Source organism: Scyliorhinus canicula, chromosome 1 (genome assembly GCF_902713615.1).
Source record: "Scyliorhinus canicula chromosome 1, sScyCan1.1, whole genome shotgun sequence".
NCBI lineage: Eukaryota > Metazoa > Chordata > Chondrichthyes > Carcharhiniformes > Scyliorhinidae > Scyliorhinus > Scyliorhinus canicula.
Genome location: NC_052146.1, coordinates 205,537,498 through 205,557,800, shown reverse-complemented (window position 1 = coordinate 205,557,800; position 20,303 = coordinate 205,537,498). Strand labels below are relative to the sequence as shown.

The following is a 20,303-nucleotide window of genomic DNA, read 5'->3' as shown; positions in this document are numbered from 1 at the left end:
TTAAGGAGATATTAGGTCAAAAGACCAAATGCTTGGTCGTCAAGGTGGATTCTAAGGAGTGTCTTAAAGGAGGAAAGCAAGGTAGAGAATTTTTGAAGGGAATGTCAGAACCTACAGCCTGGACAACTGAAGATACGGCTGCTAATGGTGAAGCGATTAAAATTGAGGATGCACAAGAGGTAAGGCTTAGATATTTGAAGAGATCTCTAAGGGCTATAGGACTGGAGAATATTACAGAGGTAGTGGGCACAACAAGGGCAATGAGGCCACGGAGTGAATTAAAAACGAGAGCGAGAACTTTAAAATCAAGATGTTGCTTATCCAGGTGAACATAGGGTTGCTAGGGGAAGGGGACTTAAAGGAGATGAGTTAAAAGGCCATCAGGATTTTGGATGTTCTCAATTTTATGGAAGATGGAAACTGGGAAAACACCATGGGTGCATAAGAATAGTTTGGTCTCGAGGTAACAAAGGCATGGACAAGGGTTTCAGCAGCAGATGAGCCAAGGCAGGGGTGAAGTTGGATGAGGTTACGGAGATGAAAGGGGCAGTCTTAGTGGTGGTACGAATATGTGTTCAGATGCTTAACTCAGGAACATGTGACACCAAGATTACATATAGAGTGGTTTCATCTGTTGCCAGGGAGGGGAATGGAGTCAGTAGCTGGAGAACAAAGCTTGGAGCAGGGACTGAAAACAATGGCTTCAGTCTGCCCAATGTTTAATTAGAGGAAATTTCTACTCATCCAATACTGAATGTTGGATAAATATTGCAATGGTGGAGGAGTTTAGAGAAGTTGATGTGAGGCAGGATGGATGTCGTCAATGTACATGGAAAACCGGCACTATGCTTTCAGATGATGTTGTTCAGGGGCAATACGAAGATGAGAATTAGGAGGGGCACAAGGAAATGAAATGAAAATCGCTTATTGTCACGAGTAGGCTTCAAATGAAGTTACTGTGAAAAGCCCCTAGTCGCCACATTCCGGCGCCTGTTCGAGGAGGCTGTTACGGGAAGGATAGTCCTTAGGGGACAGCAGAGGGCAGGATGAGAAGCTATTGCAAGTGATACTGTGGATACAGTTAGATAGGTACGAATGGAACTAGTTGAGAGCAGTCCCATCCAGCTGAACGACGCGGTGGAGGAGGATAGTGTGGTCAGCCGTGTCAAAGGCTGCAGACAGGTCGAGAAGGGCGAGGAAGGAAAGTTTATCTTTGCCGGAGTCGTGACAGCTGCAATTTGTGTCTTTGATAAAAGCTGTTTCAGTACTGTGGCAGGGATGGAAACCGTGGAGATATTCAAACATGGAGTCCAGGGAAAGATGGAAATAGATTTTGAAGATCAAAGGCTTTGCGGAAGAAAGGGGATTTGGAGATTGGGTGGTAGTTTGCAAGGGCAATGGGGCCAAGGGTTGGTTTGAGGAGAGGGGTGATGATGGTCAGCCATGATCCTATTGAATAGTGCAGCAGTTTGAGGGGCTGAATTCACTACTCCTGTTCCTATTTCTTATGGTCCTATGGTTAATTCAAAGGAGATAGGCCAGCACCGGAGAGAGAGAACTGCTATCAATATTTTGCTTAACAGGGGACTAGGAGGGGGAGTTGTATGGCCAGTAATTTATTGGTAATGAAGTGAAGGGAACAGTTATTGCATCTCATGGACAAGAAGAACTCTTTTCAAGTGGCTCCTGGTGTCTGTGTATCAGTCTTTGCTTCACCATTTATGGCTGTGCCTGTGTGTCTGACACGCATTAATTGCCTCCATAAACCATCTCCAGCTCCTCTATTATGGATCTACTTCAAAATCTTCTGGAATTTTGATCATTTGCAGAATAACTCGTAGAAATAATACAACGCAGAGAGAGGCCATTTGGCCCACTATGTCTGCACTGGCTCTCCAAATGAGCAACTTACTCAGTTCCATTCTCCCGCCATCTCTCCATAACCCTGCACATTATTTATTTCCAGTTAATACTCTCATTAATTTTGAATGCCTCAATTAAACCTGTTCCCACCAATCTCCAGACCCCAACCACTCACTGTGTGGAAAAGATTTTCTTCATGTTGCTTTTTCTTCTTTTACCAATCACTTCAAATCTGTTCCCACTCGTGCTTGATCCTTTTATGAGTGGAAATAATTTCTCCCTTTTTACACTGTCCAGACCCCTCATGGTTTTGAATATCTCCATTGAAACTCATCTCAGCCTTCTGTTCTCCAAGGAAAGAAGCCCTAATTTCCTCTATCGACTGAAGTACCTCATCTCTATAACCATTCTCATGAATCTTTTGTGCACTCCCATCAATGTCTTCACATCTTTCTCAAATCGTGGCACCCAGAACTGGATACAATACTCCAACTGAGGCTGAACTAGTGTGTCATACAAGTTGTGTATAAGTGTTAAATTATATTAGAATTATGGATTCTCTACAGTGCAGAAGGAAGCTATTCAGCCCATCGAGGTAGAGCGGCACGGTGGCACAGTGGTTAGCATTGCTGCTTCACAGCATCAGGGACCTGGGTTCAATTCTGGCCTTGAATGACTGTCTTAGTGGAGTTTGCACTTTTTCCCCGTGTCTGCATTAGTTTCCTCCGGCTGCTTCAGTTTCTGGGCTGTTTAGCACAGGGCTAAATCGCTGCGTTTGAAAGCAGACCAAGCAGGCCAGCAGCACGGTTCGATTCCCGTAACAGCCTCCCCGAACAGGCGCCGGAATGTGGCGACTAGGGGCTTTTCACAGTAACTTCATTTGAAGCCTACTCGTGACAATAAGCGATTTTCATTTCATTCTTCCCACAGTCCAAAGATGTGCAAGTCAAGTGGATTTACCATGTTAAAAATTTGCCCCTTCGTGTTCAAAGATGTGCTGGTGGGGTTAGGGGGAATAGGTTGGGGGAGTGGGTAGGGTGCTCTTTCAGAGGGTCGGTGCAGATTCAATGGGCCAAATGGCCTCCTTCTGCACTGTAGGGGTTCTGTGACTGCATCAACTCTCCAAAGGAGAATTCTACCTAGGCCCACTACCCTCCGTCCCCCCATCCCTAACCTATACACCATTGGACACTAAGGGACAATTTATCATGGCCAATCCACCTAACCTGCACATCTTTGGACTGTGGGAGGAAACCAGAGCACCCGGAGGAAACCCACGCAGACAGGAGAACATGCACATTCCACACAGTCACCCAAGGACGAAATTGAATCCGGGTCCCTTGCGGTGAGGCAGCAGTGCTAATCACCATGCTACCATGCCGCCTCGATGTCTTTGAAGGTGTAGGAAATGAAATGAAATGAAATGAAAATGGCTCATTGTCACAAGTAGGCTTCAAATGAAGTTACTGTGAAAAGCCTCTAGTCGCCACATTCCGGCGCCTGTTCGGGGCGGCCGGTACGGGAATTGAACCGTGCTGCTGGATTTCCTTGGTCTGCTTTCAAAGCCAGCGATTTAGTGGTTAATAATGCAGACAGCATTCTTTGTTCTATAACTGGGGCATAGAGATATGTGAAAGGAGGCTGTGTTTAACTTGTGTTCTTCTGTATAAGACACTGGTTCAGCCTCAGCCGCAGTACTGCATTCAGTTCTGGATGCTGCACTTTGTGAAAGATGTACAGGCATTGGATGGAATGCAGAAAAGGTTCATGAGAATGATCCCAGGGATGAGGAACTTCAGTCACCAAGATAGGTTGGAGATGTTAGGACTGTTTCTGGAGAAGTTCGGACTGTTTCCTTGAAAACGAGAAAGCTGAGAGGAGATTTGATAGAGGTATTCAAAATCATGAGGGGTCTGGACAGAGTAGATAGGGAGAAACTGGTAAAAACCTGTGAAAGGACCGAGCACGAGATTGCACAGACTTAAAGTTATCGGTGGAAAAAAATTTCATACCGCGAGTGGTTAGGGTCTGGAATGGACTGCCTGAGAAAGTGCAGGCTAAATGGTGGATTGGCCATGCTACATTGTCCTTTCGAGTCCAAGTATGTGCAGGTTAGGTTATGGTGTTATGGGGATAGGGTGGCATGGATATGGGTGGAATGCTGTTATGAAGGGTCGCCGCAGACTCGATGGGTCGAATGATCTCCTTCTGCGCTGTAGGGATTCAATGAGAAAGTGCTGGAAGCAGGCTCAATCGAGGCTTTGACAAAGAGTCATCGGACTCGAAACGTTAGCTCTTTTCTCTCCCAACAGATGCTGCCAGACTTGCTGAGATTTTCCAGCATTTTCTCTTTTGAAATTAGACTGTTATTTGACAAGGAATAATGTGAAGGGTTATGTGGAGAAGGTGGGAGAGTGGCACTAAGTAACTTGCTGATTCGAAGTGCCAGGACAGATACGATGGGCCAAATGGCTTCCTTCTGCACTGACAATTCAGTGATCCTTGCTCTTGTACTCTATCCTTACAGTCACTCTTAAAGTCACAATATAATTGCAAGTTGCTATTCTCATCCATAAATGTATAACAACGGCAACATCGGACTTAGTTAAACAGTGTTGAGCGTTATTTTGCTTGTTTGCAGCAGCAGGGCACAGCAATGTAAATTCTGTTCAGGTCTGAAACCTGCATCTGGATTTCAGTGTCAGAAATATAACAAGATCTGCCAAAATACTTTTCTGTGAATAGTTTCACTGAGCCACACAATTAATCCAAGCAACGCATGGCAAATGATTTTTCTTTTTAATATTAGAGACCGATTGATTTTATCATCTGGCTCATTTATACTCTGCACTGATAGCATTGTAATTTATAATGAGAGTTCACATAAATATTCCGCATCTTGCTGAATGCACTGTAAGTATGAAATGCCAGACATGTCACAAATGCATTTTAAATTACCGAGATGTAGTTATGATCGCAGTGCAGATTGGATCACATAAGTCATAATTTTCTTGGATTTGTTTTGTGTAAGCAGCCCATTATAAAAGATGCCAAAGGAATAACAATTAGCTTCAAGAAATAAAGCATTAATTTTAATGACTGTAAATTGCTGACAACAGTTGGTGCGAAAAAAACTAATAGTGAATCTGCTCCAATCCTTACATAACCTTTTAAGCATGGTTCTCAGATCCCTTTACAGCTTTCAGAATATGCACGTTGATGAACAAGTAATAGTCACCTTTTTTGAGCAGTTCTGAAACTAAATATCAAACACAATCACAGAATTGTTATGATGCAGAAGGAGGCCATTCGGTCCATCATGTCTGCACTGGCTCTCCAAATGAGCATCAGTGTGTAATGCCATTCTTCTGCCTTTTCCCCGTACCCCTGCACATTGTTTCATTTAAAGTAGTCATCTAATGCCTTCTTGAATGTGTTGATTGAACCTGCCTCCACCACACTTGCAGGCCGTGCATTCCAGACCCCAACTATTTGCTGTGTGAAAAGGCTTTTTCTCACATCACATTTGCTTCTTTTATAAAGCATTTTACATCTGTGCCCTCTCGTTCTTGATCCTTTTATAGCATGAACAGTTTCTCCCCTTCCACTCTGTCTATCTCTCTCATGATTTTGAACATCTCTATCAGAGGGCAGCATGGTGGCTCAGTGGGATAGCCATGCTGCCTCACGGCACCAAGGTCCTAGGTCCGATCCTGGCTCTGGGTCATTGTCCACGTGGAGTTTGCACCTTCTCCCCGTGCTTGCGTGGGTTTCGCCCCCACAACGCAAATATGTGCAGGCTAGGTGGATTGGCCACGCTAAACTGCCCCTTATTTGGAAAAGAATAAATTGGGTACTCTAAATTTATAAAAAAAGGAAAGAAAAAGATCTCTCGGCCTTCTTCTCTGGAAGGAGACCAGTCCCAACCTCTCCAATCTATCTCATAACTGAAGTTTCTCATCCCTGGAACCATTCTTGTAAACATCTTGCGCATTCTCTCCAATGCGTTTGTAACCTTCCCATCGTGTGGCGCCCAGAATTGTGCACAATATTCCAGCTGAAGTCTAACTTGTATCTTGTACAAGTTCAGTATAACCTCCTCGTTCTTGCACTCTGTGCCCCTATTAATAAACCCAGAATATTAACTGCTTTCTCCACCTGTCCTGCCACCTTCAATGATCTGTGCACAAATACACCAAGCTCCCTCTGCTCCTGCACACCTTTAAAAATGTTACCTCTTAATTTATATTCCCTCTCCATGGGCAGGATTCTCCGATCCTCCGCGCCGAAATCGCACTCGGTGCGGGGGTGGAGAATGGGGAGTCAGAACCACGATCGGGTCCGACGCCTTCCCATGATTCTCCGTGGACCAGAGATTTGCTGCCAGTTGTGCGCGCGGTCGACGCGACGCTGGTCGGGGGCCATTGAAAGAGGACCCCGTGGCGATTCTCAGCCGGCAGCTGGCCAAGTTCCCGCATGCCTGGTTCCCTCATGGCTCCATCCGTCGGGCACTCAGAGTGGCGGCTATGGACACAGTCCACGGCTGCCCTGGTTGGGGGCGGGAGGGATGCGTCACCTGGAAGCCTCCAGGATAGCCAGGATTCCGATTCGGGGCCACCGATCAGCAGTCACGCGCGATCTCGGGGGGGGGGGGGGGGGCCTATATTGTTGGGGCGGGCTTGCTGTGTGCGTCTGCCATGTTGCGCGCGGCCGCCGCGTGCATGCATGAACCCGCAGCAGGAAGTGCAGGGCCCCGTATCAGCAGCCGGATCTGCGTGGAGTACTCAGGGACCCTGCAAGCACCCTTCAAAATGGAGAATTACTCTGGACTTTCTCCAGGAAAGTCCAGAGTGATTCGCGCACGTTTTCTAGCGGGGGTGGGGACATAGCCCCATTAACAGAGAATTCTGACTTCAGGTGGCGACAATGGAGTGAAAGGTCACACATTCACCAGCTCTCACCCTTAGTGGTTTTTTTGATGGTTTTTAAGCCGGATTTTTCAGGGAATTTCTCAACATAAATTGATCGAAGGTAGAGGAAAAGGCGGAGGGTCAGCTGAGGAGGGTAAAAGGGGTAATATATGAGCATGGGGAGAAAGCGAGCAGGATGCTGGCGCATTTTATAAGGAGTTCTCTGGGTTACTGGGGCCGCTCCTGGTTAAGGCTATAAACGAGTCTAAGGAGCTGGGAGTACTCCCCCCAACGTTATCACAGGCATCAATTTCTCTCATCCTGAAGCGTGACAAGGATCCGGAGAGCTGTGGATCGTACAGGCCAATCTCCCTCTTGCATGTAGATGGCAAAGATCCTGGCCACTTGAATAGAGGATTGTGTCCCGGAGATAATTGGGGAGGATCAGACGGGATTTGTAAAGGGCAGGCACCTGATATCCAACATTAGACGACGTCTTAATATAATTATGATGCCAGCTGAGGGGTGCGAGACTGAGGTGGTAGTCGCCATGGACGCAGAGAAGGCTTTCGACTGGGTGGAGTGGAAGTATCTATGGGGTATTTTAGGCAAGTTTGAGTTTGGGCAGGGATTTATACAGTGGGTCCGGTTATTGTACCGGGCCCCGGTGGCAAACCTAAGAACTAATTGAGTTAGGTCGGAATACTTTAGTCTATGTCGGGAGACAAGGCAGGGATGCTCACTCTCCCCATTACTGTTTGCCCTGGCCATAGAACCCTTAGCAATGGTCCTGAGAGCAGCGAATACCTGGGGGGATATAGTGAGGGCGGGGGGGGGGGGGGGGGGGGGGGGGGGCGGGGGGGAACACAGGTGGCGCGATTCTCCGCACCCCACGCCGGGGGGAGAATCGCAGGAGGGAAGGGTGAATCATGCCACGCCGCCCTGGCACCCCCGCGATTCTCCCAACCCCCCCCAAAATGGCGTGTCGCGTTTTTCGACAGGCTGCTCGGAGAATCGCCGCTTGCTGTTTCTCACAGCGACCGGCGATTCTCCGGCCCGGATGGGCCGAGCAGACTGCCGAACCCGACCGGTTCACGCTGGCGCCAACCGCACCTGGTCTCTGCCGGCGTGAACAGCACGCGACCTCTGTGTTTGGGGCCTGTGGGGGGGTGGAGGGAGGATCGAGCACCACAGGCGTGCTCATGAGATGTCTGGCCCGCGATCGGAGCCCACCGATCGTCGGGCCAGCGTCTCTAAAGGATGCACTATTTTCCCTCCGCCGCCCCGCAAGATCAAGCCGCCATGTCTTGCAGGGCAGCAGAGGGGAAGACGGCAACCGCGCATGGCGCTGGCCAACCTGTGCATGCGCGGCTGGCGTCACTTAGGCGCCGCCGGACGCGTCATTCCCGGCCCGCCGCTTTGACACAAGCGTCAAGGCCCGGCGCCCGAGATTCACGCGCCGCCGCTCCTAGCTCCTGGGGGGGGGGGGGGGGGGGGGGGGGGGGGGGGGTAGCAGCCTCCGATGTCGGAGTGAAACACTCCGGGTTTCACTCCGGCGTCGGCTGTTTGTCTCCCTTTGGGAGAATCACGGCCACAGGCGCTCTCTCTATGCGGATGATTTGCTGCTTTATGTCACTGACCTGGTGGGTGAACGACCGGAATCATGGGGCACGATTCTCCGCTCCCCACGCCGGGTGGGAGAATCGCAGGAGGCTGGGCAACTCGCAACACGCCGCCTTGGCACCCTCCGCGATTATCCCTCCCGGCCTGACGTTCCTGACCGGTTCATGATGGCGGCAATCACACCTGGTCGCTGCTGTCGTGAACATGGTGCCAAAGTTTTGTTTGTGGCTTGTGGGGGGCGGAGAGGGGAGTGAGCACCACGGCCGTGCTCGGGAGGGGACTGGCCCGCAATCGGTGCCCACCCATCGTCGGGCCAGCGTCTCCAGGAGACGCACTCTTTCCCCTCCGCCGCCCCGCAAGATCAAGCCGCCACGTCTTGCGGGGCAGCGGAGGGGAAGACGACAACCGCGCATGCGCAGGTTGGAGCCGGCAGCTGTCATGATGTCAGCTGCGCATGCGTGGGTTGGAGCCGGCCAACCTGCGCATGCACGGCTGACGTCACTTAGGCGCCGCCGTTGCATCATTCTCGGCGCGCCGAGATTTACAGAGCGCCGCTCCTAGCCCCCTGGGGGGATGAATAGGGTGCGAGGAGCGGCCTCCGAGGCCGTCGTGAAACTTGGCCGAGTTCACGACGGCCTTCCCAATGCCGTGCGGGAGCGGAGAATTCCGCCCACGGAGGTATTATGAGAATTTGGGCGATTTTCAGGCTACAGGTTAAATATGGGACAGAGCGAGATGTTCATGATCCAGGCACAGGGGAAGGAAAGGAGACTGAAGGAGCTACTTTTTAAAGTGGTTGGGAGGAGTTTTACGTATCTGGGGATTCAAGTGGCCAAGGATTGGGGGCAGCTTCAAAAGTTAAAGTTGGGCAAAGCAGTGGATCAAATGAGAACGGATTTCCGTAGATGGGACATGCTCCCACTGACGCTGGCAGGGAGGGTTCAGACGGTGAAGATAACGGTCCTTCCGAGACTGCTTTTCCTTTTTCAATGTCTCCCGATTTTTGTCTCAAAGGCTTTTTCCAGAAGTATGAATGAGGTGATATCAAGGTTTATATGTAAGGAGGACACTCCTGGAACGGACCTGCGGAGAAGGGGGCTTGGCTCTCCCAAGCTTTATTAACGATTACTGGGCTGCCAACATATATCGATGGTCAAGAAGTGGGTAGTGGGGGAGGGGTTGGTCTGGGCGCGGATGGAGGCAGCATCCTGCAAAGGTACGAATTTAGAGGCTTTACTGACGGCGCCCTTGCTGTTCCCCGGCTCGGTACTCTTCATGTCCAGTGGTGGTGGCAGCCCTGAGGGTGTGGGGGCAATGGAGGCAGCATATGAGATTGGCTGAATGGGATGGGGGCTTGAAGGTCTGGCAGTGGGCAGGAATTGAGAGGTTTGGGGATCTATTCATCCAGGAGGGCCTTCCGACCTTGGAGACATTAGAGGAGGAGTTTGAGTTGCCGGGTGGGAACGGGTTTCGGTACTTTCAAGTGCGGAACTTTGTACGGAGGCAGGTCCCAAGCTTTCCTTGCCTTCCCCTGAGGGGACTACAGGATAAAGTGCTGTCAAAAACAGGGGTTTGAGATGGGAAGGTTTTGGAGATATACAGGGAATTGTTCGAGTGGGAAGGGAACTATCAGAGAGGTGAAAAGGAAGTGTGAAGAGGAGCTAGGAGGGGAGCTGGAAACTGGATTGTGGGAAAAAGCCTTGAAAAGGGTAAATGCATCCTCATCCTGTGCTAGACTTAGCTTGATTCAGTTCAAGGTAGTCCACAGGGCCGACATAACGGTAGCCTGGATGACTAGGGTTCTTCGAGGAGGTGGACGACAGATGTGGACGGTGTGGGGGTAGCCCAACCAACCATGTTCATATGTTTTGGGCATGTCCGAAACTGAGGGAATTCTGGCAGGGATTTGCGGAAGTCCTGGAAGGTAGGGTAACTCCGAGTACAGAATTGGCAATATTTGGGGTGTCGGAGGATTCGGGGGCAAATGGGGGGAGGGAGGCCGATATCCTGGCTTTCTCCTCCCTGGTGGCCCGGAGACGGATCTTGCTGAGATGGAGGGACTCGGAGCCCCCGAAGTCAGGAGTGTGGGTCAGCGATATGGTAGGGTTTCTCTGTCTGGAGAAAATCAAGTTCACTCTGAGAGGATCAATACAGGGATTTGTCTGGAGTTGGCAGCCGTTCATCGATTTCTTTAACAAAAATTGAATGTCAGCAGTAAGGGGGGAAAGCGAAAACGTGGGGGGTAGGAATACAGGAGGCAGGGTAATGTTAAATAAGGTCAGGGAGCTTAGTATCTGGGTAATTGGGGACAGGGCGGGAGAAGTGGAGAACGTAGTTTATTATTTGTTGTTCTTTTAGGGGGTATTTATTGTGTCAACCCGAGCAGTTGTTTTAGAAATGTCAACATGTTAAATTGTGAAAACTACAAATGCTTCAATAAAATATTTTCTAAAAAAACACAGAGAATTGAACCCCATGTTCTTCCTATCAGAATGCATCACTTCACACAATGGAATGAATTGAGTTTTTGCTGTTGCTTAATGGCTTCAAGTCCCATCCATCCCAGGACTTGGACACAAAAATCAAAGCTGATGTTCCACTGTTGTACCTGAGGGAGTGCTGCACTGTCAGAGGTGCTGCATTTTGGATGAGATGTGAAACAGCCATTCAGTCCGCCCTCTCATGTGGATGTAGATTATCTCACGGTGCTTGAAAAGGAAGGGATTTATCCCTGGTGCCCAGGCCAATATTTATACTCAATGAATGTAAAGAGATGATCGGGTCATTATCACATCACTGTTTGCGGGTGTTTGCTGACTGCAAATCGGTTGCTATGTTTCCTATTTCAATACAGTTCAGGAGTATTTCATAGACTGCAAAATGCTTTGGGACGTGAAAGGCTTGTATGAATGTTAGTCTTTCTTTAACTGTACAAAGCAGAATATTTAAAGCTACTTAAATAGTAACTTGTTCGAAGTGCGAGGTTTTATTAAGAAGAGTGGTGTAGGTGTTTTGGAGCAAGCACATCAATGGTGCCCACGGACTCCTGGAATCTGAGATGCAAGGCTTCATAGTTAATGAAGAACTTTTGAAGCATAATCACTCTTGTAATGGAGAGAAACGTGGCAACAAATCTCCACACAGCAAGGTCACACTGATGAGACAAATGACCAGATACTCAGTTATGTTTTAAGCGATTTAAATTGAGAGAAAAATATTGGCTAGGGTATTGGAGAGTTCTCTTTCAGTAGTTCTATGAGATCTTTTTGCATCCCCTTGTGGGGTCAGACAGGTTCTCTGTTTAATGTGTCATTTGAAAGAGAGTCCATCTGACAATGCCGGATTCCCTCAGTAATGCACTGAAGCGTCAGCCTAAATATGGACTAAAGTCTCTGGAATGGATCTTGAACTTTTGACTTTTGACTGTTGACTTAGAGGTGAGAACGCTGTCATTGGGCGATGGCTGACAATACTAATTACATTGATAGTCACATTAATTAATACTGTTCATATCCAGAGAACAATGTGCATTTGGCCAACCTGTGGTTTTTAGTAATAAATACCAGATGGGATGTTGTTTTCACCACTGTTCTTGGGCACAACTCCAAACTGAAACTTCGAGACAGTCAAGTTAAATTCTGCTTCTTATTTATCTTTCCCTAAACTGAAATTGTTTCACCCACGAAGGAACCACTATACAGATATCACCAAGTAATATAACTTACATAGTAGTATGACTTACCTCATCCATTGAGGATTTCTTGGAGTCTTCATCATCATCTTCTTCCTCTTCACTTTCTGCTTCTCCGTCTCCTAAAAATGATTGATAATAATGATCTTCGATTTTACTTGAAACAGAGGCCAATCAACACAGTGAAACATTTGAGCAAATATACCTAAGGTGAATTGCGTTAATATTTGCAATTTGTGCATCGGTCTGACAGTGGCTTCAACGATGCTGGGCTGGAAATAGGAAAGTCAGAATTCCTGCTCCACATTAAGATTCAGCAACCCCTGAAACAACTGTGGATGTCAGATGGAGGACAAATCCAGGATCAGCAAAGGCATCTCATCATTGATAGATCTTTGATCTTTAAAGCAGACCAAGGCAGGCCAGCAGCACGGTTCAATTCCTGTACCAGCCTCCCCGAACAGGCGCCGGAATGTGGCGACTAGGGGCTTTTCACAGTACTTCATTGCAGCCTACTTGTGATAATAAGCGATTTACATTTTCATTTAATTTCATCTTAAACACTCTGACATAACTTTGTCATCCCAGACATTGAGGTGCTGACTGAAGACTGAAGTATTTAGTAGATGACTATTATTCTGGAAACCATGGCCGAGATGTGGCCAGCATTCATTGTGAAAGCTACTTAATCAAGGTATTGGAGCACAACATCTACCCTTGCACTCAAGTACTCAACCAAGATGTGAGGGTAGGGCGAGAACAGGAAATTGGTGGAAATTTTGAAGAAGAGAAAAAAATGTTTAGAATTATTGATTATGGTTTTATGCAGGGGAGGTTTATTTTATTATCGCAATTTCTAATGTACAGAAATGAACGTTTTCCATCAAGAGGCCATGAGACTATCTAGAACAGAGCGGCAATTGTTTAAATAAAAGCAAGATGCTCCGAATGCTAGAAATATAAAAATAAAACAGAAAATGCTGAAAAAACTCAGCAGGTCTGAATCATGGAATCCCTACAGTGCTGAATGAGGCATGACTGCACCGGCCTCGGAAGGAGCACCCCACTCAGGCCCACTGCCCTGCCCCATTCTCGTAACCCTATCTAACCCTCACGTCCCTGGACACTACGGGGCAATTTATCATGGTCAATCCACCTAACCTGCACATCTGTAGACTCTGGGAGGAAAGCGGAGCACCCGGCGGAAACCACACAGACACAGGGGGGATGTGGAAACTCCACACAATCACCCAAGGTCGGAATTGTACCCAGGTCCCTGGCAAGTGAGGCAGCAGTGCAACCATGCCACCCTCTCAGCATCTCAAAGAATCATACAGTATAGAAGAGGCCCTTAAGCCCATTCCCCCCCACCCCCCCCCCCCCCCCCCAAAGTGGGCAACACGGTAGCATAGCGGTTTGCACAGTTGCTTCACAGCTCCAGGTTCGATTCCCGGCTTGGGTCACTGTCCGTGCGGAGTCTGCACGTTCTGCACGTTTCACATCTCTATGATGGCAACAATATCACAATTCCATGTGTCAATCCACGCCCTTAACTCATCAGTCTTATCGAAAATGCTCCTAGCATTAAAGTAGAGGCACCAGCCTCGTCTTACTCCCTTGGAACTCATCACTGAAGTTCCTCTGTCTTGATTCCTTTGCTATGTATGCTTTGCACTAACGCTCTGTGCCCCTTCCCCTTGCCCAACTAGTTTAAACTCCTGCCAACAGCACGAGCAAACTCACCCGCAAGGATGTTGCTCCCATTCTGGTTCAAATGCAGATCGCCCATTTGTACATGTCTAACCTTCCCCAGAAGTGGTTCCAGTGATCCAGGAATCTAAAACCCTCCCTCGTGCATCAACTCTTGAACTACGCATTCATCTGTCCTATTCTCCTATTTCTGAACTCACCAGTATGTGGCACCAGGAGAACTCCAGAGATTTTGAGGTCCTGCTTTGTAATCTGTTGCCTAGCTCCCTGGAATCTTATGCAAAACCTCATCCTTCATTCCACCTATTTCGTTGGCACCAACGTGTACCACTACCAGTAACTTATCACCCTCCCCCTTTAGGAAGTCCTGGAGCCGTTCCTGACATTCCTGACCCTGGTCCTGAGGAGCTAACGCACCGCCCTGGAGTCACAACTGGCTGCAGATACAGCTGTCTGTTCCCCTAACTAATGAATCCCCCTATCACGATCACTCCTCCTGCCTTCATTCTCCCCTTCTGTACAGTCATGCCATTTGTGGGGACAGAAACCTGGCTCTGACTGCACTTCCTTGAGGCACCAGTGCCCTCATCAGCTTCCAAAATGGAAAACTGGTCGGACAGCATCTGTCTGTTTCTCTTGGATTGCCTGGTGGTTACCCTTCTTTCCTCCAGTCTCTTGAGCTGCGGTGTGACCACCTCTCTAAATGTGCTATCGACATGACTGTCAGCCGTGCGGATGCGCCACTGAGCCTCCAGATGCCACTCGAGCTCCAAAACCCGGACTTCAAGTTTCTGCAATTTGGAGCACTTCCTGAACATGTGGTCATCTAGGATGCTGGCAGGGTCCATGACTTCCCACATATGACAAGTCACACATCACACTCAGCTGACCTCATCTGCCATGTGAGAAATAGAGTTAATGTTTTGCGTCTGGATGACTCTTCAGAACACTTCTCTTCTGAAGAACGTAGGAACATAGGAATTAGGAGGTGAAGTAGGCAATTTTGCCGTTCGAGCCTGCTCCGCCATTCAATTAAACCATCGCTGATCTCTTCCTGCTTTCAAATCCACCTCTCTCCCCATTCCCCATATCCCTTTAATCCGTTTTTAAAATCAGAAATATATCTATCTCCTTCTTGAAACAACAGACTCCACTGCACTATGGGGCAGCGAGTTCCACAAATTCATCACCCCCTGCGAGAAGTAGTTCCTTCTCATCTCAGTTTTAAATCTACCGCCTCTCAAACTATATCTGTGACCTCACATTCTAGAGTGCTCTAAAGAAGAGCCATACGGACTTGAATTGTTAACTCTGTTTCTCTCTCCTCAGATACTGTCAGACCTGCTGAGTTTATCCAGCGATTCCCGTTTTTTATATAGTGCCAATTGCTTAACGGCATGTGAAAACATGCAGCATTGGCTCACATGCTTCTAGCCAACAGTTGAACATGTTCTTACACACGCACAAGGAAAAGCAACAGCTTTCGGGGCTGGTTCATTTTCAGTTCAAATTTGCACTTGTGTCATTTTGAAATCACTTTGGGAGCTTTCTTTGCGATTTCCAAACAGTGTCAGAAATATTACGTTTAAGGTCACTTCTTTTCCCAAGGAATAGTGTCCCAGAAGCAGATGGAACACGTGTTAATTCTGTAGTTAGGTGTCTCCTTAGCCACCATCTCTCCCACTGAAGCCTCTCTGACTTGGGAACAAACTCAAGCCAAGTGGACTTTCGGAGCACTTTCAAAACTTTTTAACACCGGCAAACGGCACACTCGGGATCTCCCAATATATTTTTGTTGAAAGGATGCGCTGCTCTATGAAAGCACAGAGTTTACCATGAGGTATCAGCGTGACATTCACAACTTGCTGTGACCGCACTTTGCTTTTGCCAGCGATCGGTCTCAGACAGCTACTGCCAAAGAACTGCAGCCCAAAGGATAGGTTTAACAGTGCAGAAGGCTGTTGCTGTTTAAAAATAGCCTGTCCAGACAATCTAACCATTCAGCCATGAACAATGAAGCTTAGAAATGACTTCTCAATGCGAGCAGACAGGTGCCCGAACTCGTTCATGCAATATTTCTCCGCCTGCTATTTCAATCAGGGTATTAACCTCGTTATCTTTATTTGTCTTCTTTGAAGGGAAATGGAGAGTGGAAGAGGAAGACCAAAGCAGCCCATCAAGCTATCATTCACCAAGCACGGACAGAAGCAGAGTACACAGGTCACTAGCATCATGGAGCAACGTGATCAGCATCACGCCTCGGGTCTGACAGGGTATAATTCTTACAATGCCACACCCAGACTAAGGTTTCCAGAATATTGGTCACCTACTGCACACTCCAGCCTTCAGTCAACACCTTCAAGTCCGGAATGCCAAAAGTTACGTCAGACTAAGAGTGTTAAAGTTCAAAGAGCTACCAACGAAGAAGGCCGATTGGTCATCTCTTAAATGAGCAAATCCCAGTCATCAAAAAACTGTGTCCAACAATCTGTCGTTCATTTGGATGCTCGGTTTTTCAAATAGCACCTTGATGTTGGACTCCAGATGTTGCCATGCAAACAAACACATATGGCAGAATTCTCTGTTCGTGAGACTAAGTGCTGATGCCGAGGCAGGATTCGTGGACTTCCATGACAGCAAAGCTAGCTCCGACACCTGGACCGATTTAGTGACCGTTGAGGAGCTAGCACCGGCGCCATGTGGAGTACAATTCATTCCAATGAGAAATGGTGTGGGATTCGCCGGTTTTGCAATTGACACTCAGGAGGCTGACAAGCTGCAGCTGCATATACACACTACACTCCCCACTCACACCATCGCAGCCAACAAGATGGCAGCAAGGAGAGTGGCCCCGAGATTCACGGATGCCGAGCTTGAGACCATGGAGGCAAGATGGGCCACCCTGTACCCCGGATGGGAAGGAGGCTGCCAGCTGCCACCCAGCAACACCATCCAGACCGGCCTGCAGTGCCGGAAGAAACTGCACAACCTCCTCAAGGCAGCCAGGGTGAGTAGGCAGTACTGAGCCCCTAGCACTAACCCCATCCCGCACACCCATAACTCGATTCACCCCCCCCTCCCCCCCAAACCGGTGGGCGTCAGAACCTCCACCCTGCACCAAATGCCGGCTCCCATACCGGCCGCCATGGCTGTGCCCTGGCTACTGAGGCCACCAGCTACCCACCCCGTGGGCTGCATGCATTCGACAGTCTAACACTGTCGTTTGCTGTTCCCCACACCCCCTCCAGGAAAAGGCCGCCCATAACTGCTGGGAGCAGGTGAAAACTGGAGGGGGACCGCCAGGCCTGCGGCCCCTCACCATGGCCGAGCAGAGGGCCCTGGACGTGGTCGGTGGTCCAGGGGAAAGGTAAGTCGCCGGGGTGGAGATCGGCTGCGGCCACGGAAGTGAGAGCCCGCTGGGTCGCAATTCCCATGCGACGTTTGTCAACAACCCCAACACCACCCCCATATTACCCTCACCCTCACCCCCACACTATGCTGACGCTCACCCCCACACCATCCTCACCCCCACCACTCACCCCAACACCCACTCTCACCCCTATCTAATCATGCGGTCTAATCATGTGTCTTGTTGTGTGTCTTGCAGGACCTGCTGGTGAAGGGGAGGGTCCATCTGGTGTCCTCCACCCCCCCAGCCAGTGCAGCAGCCAGAGCTGGGGCCACCCCACGTGCCGAGCAGCGATGATGACAGCAGCACGGACGGCAGTGCTCGACAAGAGACCCAAGACACCCTGGAGCTTGAGTCTGGGGATGACACAAATTTGCCATCACAGCTGTCACCAACACCCTTCACCAACCCAAACACACTCACCTCAGTTGGGTACTTTAGTGAAGAGGCTCCTGGGACATTGTCTTGTGCGCACAACACAAATGCTTCAGTACATCAGGTGGAGGTAGGAACTCCCTAGGTTGCGGCGATGGATCAAAACGCCCAAGGCCTGGGGCATTCTGTGTTAGCGCTGGCCGAGGCCCAAGACAGGGTTGCCGCCTCACAGGCAGCCATCTGGATATTGCGGCGGCGCTCCCGAGCATGGCCCAGTCACAGTAGGCCATGGCTGGGAACGTCAGCGGACATTGCCCAGGCGCTTGCTGACGTGGTGCAGATACAGAGGGAGGTAGCAGCCGGGCCCATCCAGGCCCAGTCGCCCCAGAAGAGGGCCGCCAACGGGGACCGAGGTCGCAGGGCAGGAATCACAGCAGGTCGCCTCCACTCCTGCTTTACTATCTGGGGATCCACCTAGACATAGTGTTATGGCCTAGACAGCCAGAAAGTTAGATGCCAGATAAGTTGGCACATGTGTTTAATTATAGGGGCTAGGGCACGTATCTGTATATATTTGTTCACATCAAACACCTGTTAACACGGTTACAACCTGCTTGGTTGTCTGTGAGACGGGTGTTAGGGGTGGACTGGTCTGGACTGGCCAGAGAGGGGGTGCATCGGTTGGTTGAGGGGGGGGGGGGAACGTTGTGTGTGGGGGGGGAAAGTTCTTTCCCACCCCCGCCCCGACAGTCCCCACCACTCCACCCCAGATGCAGTGTCCATGCCCCTGGACAGTCCCCCCGCCCCCCAGTCAGTGAACTTGCCGGCGATCAAAGCATCTCATGCGCGTTGGCCTTGGCGCACACATCCTGCGGCCTCCCATGCCTGCCTAGATCTCATGTCCTGTCATTCCTCACCCTCCCCTGCATCCACCTCTTCGGATGAGGCCTGGTGTTCATCCTCCTCCAGCACATCGCCCCTCTGCTGTGTGATGTTGTGAAGGACGCAGCAGGCTGCCATGGTGCAGGCGACCCTCTCAGAGTCACACTGGAGGGCCCCTCCAGAGCGGTCCAAGCACCTGAACCACATCTTCAGGATTCTGAGGCACCACTCAAACACACCCCTGGTCGCTGCCTGGGAGTCGTTTTAGAGGGTCTCGGCATTCCAGATAGGTGTCATCAGCCACGACTGCAATGGATAACTCCTCTTACCCAGGAGCCGACCTCCCAGCCGGTGGGGGTGGCGGGTGGATGGGTGGCGGGTGGACGAGTCTCGAACATGTCAGGAATCGTCGAGTGTGCCAGGATGAAGGCGTTGTGAACACTGCCTGGGTATCTGCCGCAGACGCACATGATGCTCATCTACTCAGCTGCACGTTCATCGAGTGGAACCCCTCATGGTTTGTGTAGTGCGGCCTGTCATCTGAAGGTGCTCGAAGGGGGACATGCATCCAATTGATCACCCCCTAGACCCGGGCCATGTCGGCGATGGCAGCGAACCCAGCTGTCCCGGGCATCCCAGTCGGCTCGGTCCACATTGAAATGGATGTATTGTGCATATCGGGCCTCCGGGATGGTGCGGATGCACCTGTGCCCTGAGCTCTGTGAGATCCGAGCCAGGTCCCCACTCGCCGTCTGGAAGGAGCCTGTGGATACAGGTTAAGGGCGACCATCACCTTAATGGCCACCGGGAGCAGGTGGCCTCCATCATTCCCCTGCGGCGCCAGGTAGGCCATGATATGGCACTGTCTCCCTCTTCAGTTGGAGTCTTCAACGGCATGCCCGGTCCAGCAGGTCCTCGAACGACAGGCGCCATCGGTAAACAGGAGGCCCCATGCATCGCCTACTTTGCACCTCCTCCCCCTCAGCCTGTTGGGCGTCCGGCTCTCCATCCTGAATGTCTGCCTCCTGATCCTCTGGGGCACGCTCTGCTGCTGCAGCTTCCTCCCCCTCAAGCAGCTCCAGCTCGTACAGCCGCAGGGCATCCACGAGGACTGCGGCGATCAGCACAAAGACCACCATTGCTGGCTGGATTCCAATATCCATTATCTTCCAGGGGTGTAAGGCCAACATGTTAGCATGGTATGTAACCCATACCTAACCAAGTCCATCGAGCTACATGGTGCCTCTGGTTGGTGCTGCCGACTCTACCCCATTTGTCCCCCATCCCCATCGCGCACCCCTGGCCCTGCTGGTGCCCTGCACTGTGGGGACTTTGGGCCTGGCGCCCGACCCTGCTGCCAGGGATATTGTTGGCCGACACTGCCTTCACCAGTGATGCCCCGCCATCAGGACTGGTGGGTCTTGGGTAGGTGGTATGGCAGAGGGTGATGTGCGTGGGGGTGATGAGGTAAAGGTTGAGGCTGGGGTGCAGGGGTGGCGGGGCACAGGGCCGGTGTCACTCTGCAGAACCAGGGGCCAGGGTGGGTGGTCAGTGGGGTGCGCAGCAAGATGTCTGCCTTGCAGGCTGCGGCAATGCTGGTCCATGCCTGGGCACAGCCCAGTTCTGTATTAGTCACCCCGGCCTCACGGTCCATTAACCCGTCACCTTGTCCCATTGGCCCTGGCAGGGCCCCCTCCCCACCCCAGCCAGCACGACCAATGTCCGATCCGGCAGCTCACAGTCGCTCCTCTCTGTGTCCTACCTTCTCCACTCCCCAAACATCCGCCACCCGTGTGCAACAGAGAATGTTTTAGCCCATATGTACAGATGGATAAGAGCA

General features: G+C 50.3%; 1 protein-coding gene across 3 annotated transcripts in view; it reads right to left on the bottom strand.

Moving 5' to 3' along the window:
- LOC119971165 (1-phosphatidylinositol 4,5-bisphosphate phosphodiesterase beta-1) overlaps positions 1 to 20,303 on the bottom strand; it is a 983,652-nt gene that overhangs the window by 194,368 nt on the left and 768,981 nt on the right. For all 3 annotated transcript variants that reach the window (XM_038806377.1, XM_038806362.1, XM_038806370.1), the window contains one exon: positions 12,139 to 12,209. In XM_038806377.1, coding sequence (XP_038662305.1) covers positions 12,139 to 12,209 — 71 coding nt within the window. The remainder of the gene's footprint in view (positions 1 to 12,138; positions 12,210 to 20,303) is intronic.